Source organism: Aythya marila (genome assembly GCF_965140915.1).
Source record: "Aythya marila genome assembly, chromosome: Z".
NCBI classification, from domain to species: Eukaryota; Metazoa; Chordata; class Aves; order Anseriformes; family Anatidae; genus Aythya; species Aythya marila.
The window spans coordinates 17,754,633-17,762,766 of NC_139080.1; the positions used below are offsets into that span (position 1 = coordinate 17,754,633).

Sequence of the window (8,134 nt, forward strand, 5' to 3'; positions counted from 1 at the left end):
AGTATGTTTAGATGTGTACTTCATGTTTATTTGTGGTGCAAAGCATTTCTGTCCTCCACTGTTCCTTTCGTATTTTTGTCTGAAGTGTGATACTGGATCAGAGAAGCCTGGTGTCCTGAGAAGTAACAGCAGTTGCTCATCTACAGCTACTGAGCGAGCCAAACATAACTGAATTGGAAGGAAGTTTCCTCTTCTCTTTTTCCTTCATATCTCGTAAGGGCAGGTACTCTAAATGGCCCTGCTTATTTAGTGTCTACAATAAATGGTTAGCAAATTTTCAATGGAGATTGGATTTCATTTCTTTTGTCTCAACATTTTATACAGGTATTTGGAAGAGTCATCTTAGATTCTGAGAAATCAAGATTTAGAAAAGGAATTCTAATTTACTAAATTGCTTCTGAATCTATTATTTTTGCTATTATATTTCCTGTTTTTATTTCAGCTTTAATAAATATTCCAAATGTGACTGAGATAAAGGAAGACATGAACCTTGGCTTGACTCTGATCCAGAACTCAAAAACAGGAGGATTTTTGGTGTGTATTGAGAACATATTCAATAGATACATAAATTCATGAGGACAACGAATAAACTAGAATTCTTTACGCTTTTTAATCAAGTCCAAACTAAATGTGTTTTATTATTCAGCATAAATTAATATATATATTTTAAAATACTCCATCCCACCCACTATCACTCTCTAAGATCTGAAATCAGGAAACTTATAAATCGTCTCCTTCTGCATTTATCCAAATACCCCGTGGAAGAAAGCCACCAAACATATAATTAATGATTCTGTAATTCAGGTCAGACAACATAGGCAGGAATATTTCCACCCTCAATATCTGTAAGGAAGTCTTTTCTGTCTCTGGTTATGCTTTCAGAAGATAGTATGAGATCTCTCCTCCAAGCCCCTTGCCCTTGCACAGTGACAGTTCTCCTGAGATGTCAGGATTTCCATTCCCATGGATCTGCCTTTTGCTTTAGCAGTATGATTTATTTGGTTAGTGAGCTGGAGAAGGATGCATTTTCTGGGTGTATATCCTGCAAGCAACTCCTTGGAGCCTATAAAATAGATTTAATAACTGAAAGGAAGTTAAAGCCAATTTAATATGCTATCTTACGCTTTTAACCATAAGCCTAGAGTGTAGATGGTTATGATGTTGTTGTGGCCAGCAGCTCACCCTCATCCTCCCTCTCTGGGATGGGAGAGAGAAACGGGAATGTGAAACCTGTGAGTTGAGATAAAGACAATTTATTAAGAAGAAAAATAATAATAATAATAACAATAATGATGATAATAATACTAAGAATAATTATGTGTACGAAACAAGTGATGCACGATGCAATTGCTCACCACCCGCTCAGTCTAACCCTGAGCAGTCCGGCCCTCCCACCCTGGCCAGCCACCCTAACAGCCACCATGTTTAGCATGACCCCATATGGTACAGAATATCCCTTTGGTTAGTGTGGGTCAGCTGTCCTGGGTCTGTCCCCTCCCAGCTCTTGCTGCACCCCCAGCCTGCCCGTCAGCAGGACAGAGTGAGATGCTGAAACCTCATTGGCTTGGTGTAAGCACTGCTCTTCAACAATTTAAACATAAGCATGTTATCAGCACTCTTCTCATCCTAATCCAAAGTATAGCACCCTACCAGATAGTAGGAAGAATATTACCTCTGCCCTAACTGCAACCAGGACAGGTGTACACACTGCAAGTGTATGCAGTAATTAAGCGAAACAATAAAATACTGAAAAAAAAAGAGCTTTGAAACATACTTTAATCTTGGTGTCTTTCTGTTTCATGTTCATAGTAGTCATAAAATTTTTAAATAGTTTATCTTCACTACCACATAACCAACTTCACTGAAGTACTTAAAAATAGACCTTATTCCAGCAGTTTTCATAGCGTTAGTAAGGTTAATCCTAAATTGAAAATACAGCAACAGTTCTCTTTATTTCTGGCCTGAGAAGATATTTATTAAAAATGTTATTCTGTATCTTGAATAATACCTTTAATTACTATTAACACCATCCTGCACATAACCACTTTAATCAGTATCAGTGATTGAAGCAGTTTAAAACATCTCAAGCAGAAAAATTTGCATTTTCAAATAATACTTGAACTTCTTTCACTTAGAAATAATTTCCTGATCCATATGGTATTGAATGACTAATGTCTAAATTGCATGAAGTAAGTAACAAAACAAACAACATCAACGACAAAAGTTGAAGTCTAAGATGTGAACAGTTTGCCATTTTGGTGAAGGGAGTTCTTTTTGACAGAAGGAGAAATGAGTATTGGAGGCAGTTGCTTATCCGTGACTCAGCCTCCATGAATTTCAAAAACCCTGTGACTTAGGTGTGACTGGAATTGGACAGCAAGCAGAGACTGTCTTTGCTTTTAATTGCAAGTTGGTGCCAGTGTCTGAGATGCTGTATGTGGCAGCTAGGCTCTGTGATGAGGCATGGGAAGCTCTGGGCTTCCCCATCCCAGCTTCCTGTGCTCCTTCCCTCTGGGGCTACCAGCCTGTGGTGTCAGTATGTGCTCCTTCTGAGGAGTTACCCAGGGCTGCTTGGCTGGTGTACACCTAGCCTAACGTGTATTTAACACAACATTCTCTTATATCCTTCTCTTTGCTGGACAATGATGGTTTTTTTTTGTGTGTGGGTTTTTTTTGTTTTTTTTTTTGGCTAAAATGAGCTTTTTAAAACATACCTGTCTCAAATACGACTGACCAGATTTATGCTGTATTCCATATGAATCTTTCCTGGATACTGTTTTGTAAGTGTATTTAGTACTTCTCTGTCTCAACTACAAGTACTTCTTGTTGCGTACTTTCAGGCCATATTTGCTTTGCATGCTGGTCACTCTGTAATCAGCCAGTGCCTGATTCTTCTGCTCCTTGGTCTCTTCTATCCAATGAGCTCCTGGTTTATGTCCATATTTCATAAGATCAGACTTTAAGGGCAAGTCTATACCTCTTTCAAATATTCCACTTCTCAAGTTCATCAATCAATTCTTAATATCAGAACTGGAACCTGTATTAATGGTGTGACTTACATCTTTGACTGTAAACATGTATTTCTGACCATAACTATGCTAGATCACTAGAATGTTTCCCCATAGATATATGTCCTTTCTTTTGTCTAGAAAAAATTGCCATCTTATCAATTGTATTAGGACAGTTTGATGCCAACTACTGCTGGTAAACCTGTGTCATTTAGGTAATTTTCCATTTACTTCTGCCTTTAATTTCTTTTTTATTTTTTTCCAGTATTCTTGACATGAGGCTATCACTCTCTCTTCTCTTCCTAAATAGACATGGTGCATTTTCTGTTTTATTGACTCTTCTGACTTTGATTGACTTGATAGGTCAGCCAGAAAGTATTTGTATTGAAGCTAATATTTCCTTTGGAAGTATTGAACACAAGTTAAGTGTTTTCTCCTAGAGTTTCTTACACAATTTTCTTTAAAATCATAATAATTTAAAAATTCTCTCAAATATCCTGCTGACAAAATACTGTCTTGATATGTGACTTTTTATCTAGGTACTTCTGTAAAAATCCTTCCAATATTAGAGTTCTTGCTTTTACACAACCAGCTGAAGACTTTCCTTAATACAGAGACCATTTTCCTCGAAGAACAAAGATTATTTTCTTAGAAAACAAGGGTCAAATGTATCTTTTTAGCTACGGTCAGCAGCTAAGTAGGATTGTGTATATTATGCATCCTCACTGGAGCTGACGAAGTTTAACATGCAAATATTTTGGCAAAGTGCATTTCCCTTGAGAACAAGCCTTTCCAAATTAATGTGTGCACTGATCACAAGGCTCTTCTGTGCTGTCACACTGTTCATGGTACTAGAATACACTGCAATAAAAGCACATCTCTGCATGTTTGGAGCTATGCAGATGCTCGTGGATATGATGCCACCTCCTGGTTTAGTGGAAGTACTTCTCCACAATGTGGAAATACCAAACCTAGCTTTAAACCAACAGTTTGTAAAGCAGGTAGATGAAAGCAGCACAGAGTCCTTGCACACTGAGTCATACTCCTAGAAGTTATAGCTGTGCATAGTCTGTAGGAAGATGTTTGCAGAAGGAGGCATTAGAATGACCACAAATAGAATCCTTTTTATGAAAAAGTGTATGAAGGGTTATCTGATGCTGCCATGGTGATAGCAAGGGACTTGGCCTAATATCCCAACAGGGTTCATCTTATCCTATATTCCTGTTGTCCCACTTATTGTGTTTATGTAAATGGATATAGTCAGACAAATATGTGTTGTTCTTATAGTTTCTTTTTGTTGTTATTTTTAAAGACTTGTGGTCCCTTGTGGGCACAGCAGTGTGGAAGGCAATACTATGCTACAGGAGTGTGTTCTGAAATCAGTCCAAGTTTCCAGATCCTAAGAAGCTTTTCTCCTGCTGTTCAAAGTAAGGCAATATATGCAAAACAGATTCAATTAAAAAAAAAAAAAATATATATATATATATATCAAAATCAAGATACATTGTGTTGAGGACCATTTAATTTGGGATTTTAAAAGAAGATATATACATGAAAAAGCAAAGCAAAGCCCCTTCTGTGTGGTCTGTGTGAGATCTAAATATGCTCCTCTGGATTTAGCCAAACACTTGTAAATATATTGAGAGTGAAAGTCTCAATAAGTGCATTTAATGTCCACTTTTTATTTATTTTTATTTATTTATTATTTATTTTTATTTTTTAGAGTGTTCTTCTGTCATAGATATTGTGGTGGTTTGTGATGAGTCAAACAGTATTTATCCCTGGGATGCTGTGCGGGCATTTTTGAAGAAATTTGTACAAGGCTTAGATATAGGCCTTAACAAAACCCAGGTAAGTCAAAGACAGCTTTGGGGAGGGAACAATGGATTTTATTAGCAAAGTCTGACAATTATAAAGGAAGCTAAATTCAATTTAGCATAATTACAGTAACTCCCCCAAGGCCATAGATTATGCAGTTGTCCTTTATGTTTCAGTATTGGGAGTTTTTTTCAATCTCACAGCTAATCTATTCCAAAAGGCACTAGTAATTTGATTTAAAATGTAGACCAACTAAAATAGGAGTCTAGGTTATACCTAATATCTGACTCTAAAGTGTCAGATGTCTTTCATATATTAGATGTCAGAATAATTAAAATGCAGTCTGTGGGAATGTGGTAAAAGTAGAACAGTTTCTTTTATGGGATTTTCATATCAATTTTACTGTCCAACTTCTATATCTTTAAAATATAGTTTTTCCTGCTTGGTTACTGTCTGATCTTCGAGTTCTTTTTACCTTTTAATTTGATGATGGTAAGGAAATTTTTGTTTCCTGTTTTTAAACATTTTCTGTCTTTGCAGTTGTCCATTTTCCATAAACAGTTCTGGAAACAAAGACTGAGGCACTGGAAATCTCTCTCCCAAAGGCTGCCTTCTTCATTGGGCGACTTTGGAAGTGAGGTGCTTAAAAGCTAGCCTTCCTGCTCAGTGTCATGAGTCCTTTCTGAACCTTACCTTTAGCATCTTCCCTCTTTTTTATTTTTCTTTTTCATCATGCTACATGTACGTTTTAGCATATTTCTATAGCATTCATCTGTTTTAAAAATAAATAGGGTTAGCAGTACTGTCAAGTAACTAACCTTTAGGACTTTCTTAGAAGAGATCAGGATTAGGTGCTATCAGCTTGTAGAATTTTTGCTATTTTCTTATTTATCCCACAGCTCACTGTATTACTGCTGTTCATAAGCTCTTTCAGAAGTAACCAAGCAAACATTTAATGCCTATTATTTCAGATTCTTTGCATTAACATATTGTAGTTCATAGTAAATGATGTACGATGCAAAAGTATTTAATTTTTTTTTAGCTTTCCGAATGTGTAAATATTAATTGGTTTAATGTTTTGAAAGAAAAATGGTATGTATCTGCAGATCCTTTACTCCAGCCTGACAAATAATTAAGCATCACTATTCCATTAAAGTGATTGTAATGCATGACAATCTAACATAATTTCTTCATTTTGTAGGTGGGTTTAATTCAGTATGCTAATGATCCCCGGGTGGTGTTCAACTTGAATACATATCAAACAAAGGATGAGGTTGTTAAAGCAATGGAGAGAACATCCCAGAAGGGAGGAGATCTGACTAATACTTTCAAAGCCATTGACAATGCAAGGTAAAACACACTGATGATTACTGGTGCTATCATAACTTATCTCTCAAGGTAAAGAGCACATCGTGAATTTCACTCCCCCACGGGAGTGCAAGTGCTTGGAGCCTCTGAGGAGGTACATTTGTAAATAGGTACACATAAATAAATGTACATCAGCTTCGTGTACAGTGCCCTGAGCAGAAAAGGACAGGGATATGTATAATCAACTTGCTGAAATGCAAGTCCTTAACCTTTGGGTTAAGCTCTACACTGACGTATTTCTGCTACCCAACAGACTTGTTTGGTCTGTCTCAGATATCTAACTATGAGAGTGCATCAAACATCATGGACAAAACAGAGGTACAAAATCATTGAGAGTAGTAAAAATTATCCAGAGATTTAGTGGATTTGGTAACATTTGTGTTTGAAGGTCAGGTTAGCTGCAAGGAAAAATAATTCCTTGTCTGGTGTCAGTTTGTCACTATTGTACTAGCAGCATGAAAAACAGGAAAAACTTAAAATTATATGCCATGACTCTGAATGCATATACAAATCAGGGCCTCAATTGGAAGGTACTGCTTTGCAGTTGGATTGAGAACAGGACTCTAGGCCTAAGCAGCTGTGGAATGAAATGGCCTTGGAAATTTTATTTAGGGGAAGTATCAATTTGGTGGAGTCCAAATTTGTAGCAGTATTGAGGAACCTATTCTTAATATTCCATACCTTTTGTTTGAAATTAGTGTAGCCAGTTTCCGAGTACTCTGACGTTACAAAACACTGATAGTTCTGACAAAAATAAAATCACCTTTTCTAAATAAAAAGTTTGTATTTTATGTGTGCACAAAACGTAGAGCATACATTTCTATCATAAATAACATCTAGTTGTACTTGTTTTGTTTGTTTTCTACTTGCTAGATTACATTTTGGATGGTTCTTTGAGAAAAAGCTGTCAGGAACATAATTAAAACTTCTAATTGCATTACAGATGCACTTTGTTCTAAGTTAGCCATAGATGTATTCATTAAAAGATGTATACAGAATTCCATACGTTATAAATTACATCTGCTAAATACAATATTTTATAACAGACAGTATGCCTTCTCACCTGAATCAGGAGGACGCCCTACAGCTACCAAAGTAATGGTTGTTGTGACAGATGGTGAATCACATGATGGCTCCAATTTGAAAACTGTGATAGGTAAATGTAATGAAGACAATATAACCAGATTTGGCATTGCTGTAAGTAATCCTATAATTATGTATACTAAGGCAGTTTTAGAAAGATCATTTCATTGTTTATATATGAAGATGCATATTCTATGTATAAACTGTATATAATGCACACATTACTACAGTGCTGAGACTGCAACTAGGTGAAATTCATCTTTATGAACTAGTGAAATGTAAGTCCTCTTTAACTGGCAGAAAAAGAAAAGCTGATATTGTCTGAGAAACTTCAATTGTTTTCTCCTTTGCTTTGGTTTATATCTTTTTTCCTGTTTGAATGGTCCATTGGATTGGAATATAGTCTGATTAGCAATTCATTAATATGAATGAAATTAATTTTATTTTTGTTGTTATATGGAATACTTAAATAATATAGAAGGAGATGGAGGAACACTGTGGTTTCCTTTGCTTTTCTTATTTTGTCCATTCTATCCCCCACAAGGTTTTGGGATACTTAATCAGACATGAACTTGATACTAAAAACTTAATTAAAGAAATCAAAGGAATTGCTAGCCATCCAACAGAAAAGTATTTCTTTAATGTATCATCTGAGGCTGCACTACTGGAAGAAGCAGGAACACTTGGAGAACGCATTTTTAGCATAGAAGGTAAAACAATCAATGTCTCTGAAAAAAAAAAGAAACAAAAATTTAGATCAGATTCTCCCAGCAGAGAAGTGAGGATTTTATATGGCTTTACCTTGGTGCAATACTGCACAAATGAGGGGCAGTTGGAGCTGCAGGCTGCATGCTGCT

General features: G+C 36.1%; 1 protein-coding gene across 3 annotated transcripts in view; it reads left to right on the forward strand.

Annotated features, from left to right (window-relative positions):
- Positions 1-8,134, forward strand: part of ITGA2 (integrin subunit alpha 2) — a 69,951-nt gene that overhangs the window by 29,370 nt on the left and 32,447 nt on the right. For 2 of the 3 annotated variants that reach the window (XM_082783836.1, XM_082783837.1), the window contains exons 4-9: positions 443-534; positions 4,321-4,435; positions 4,732-4,859; positions 6,028-6,176; positions 7,241-7,391; positions 7,822-7,987. In XM_082783836.1, coding sequence (XP_082639962.1) covers positions 443-534; positions 4,321-4,435; positions 4,732-4,859; positions 6,028-6,176; positions 7,241-7,391; positions 7,822-7,987 — 801 coding nt within the window. Of the gene's footprint in view, positions 1-93; positions 224-442; positions 535-4,320; positions 4,436-4,731; positions 4,860-6,027; positions 6,177-7,240; positions 7,392-7,821; positions 7,988-8,134 lie in introns of those variants that run through there. The other variant, XM_082783838.1, reaches the window with a different exon arrangement.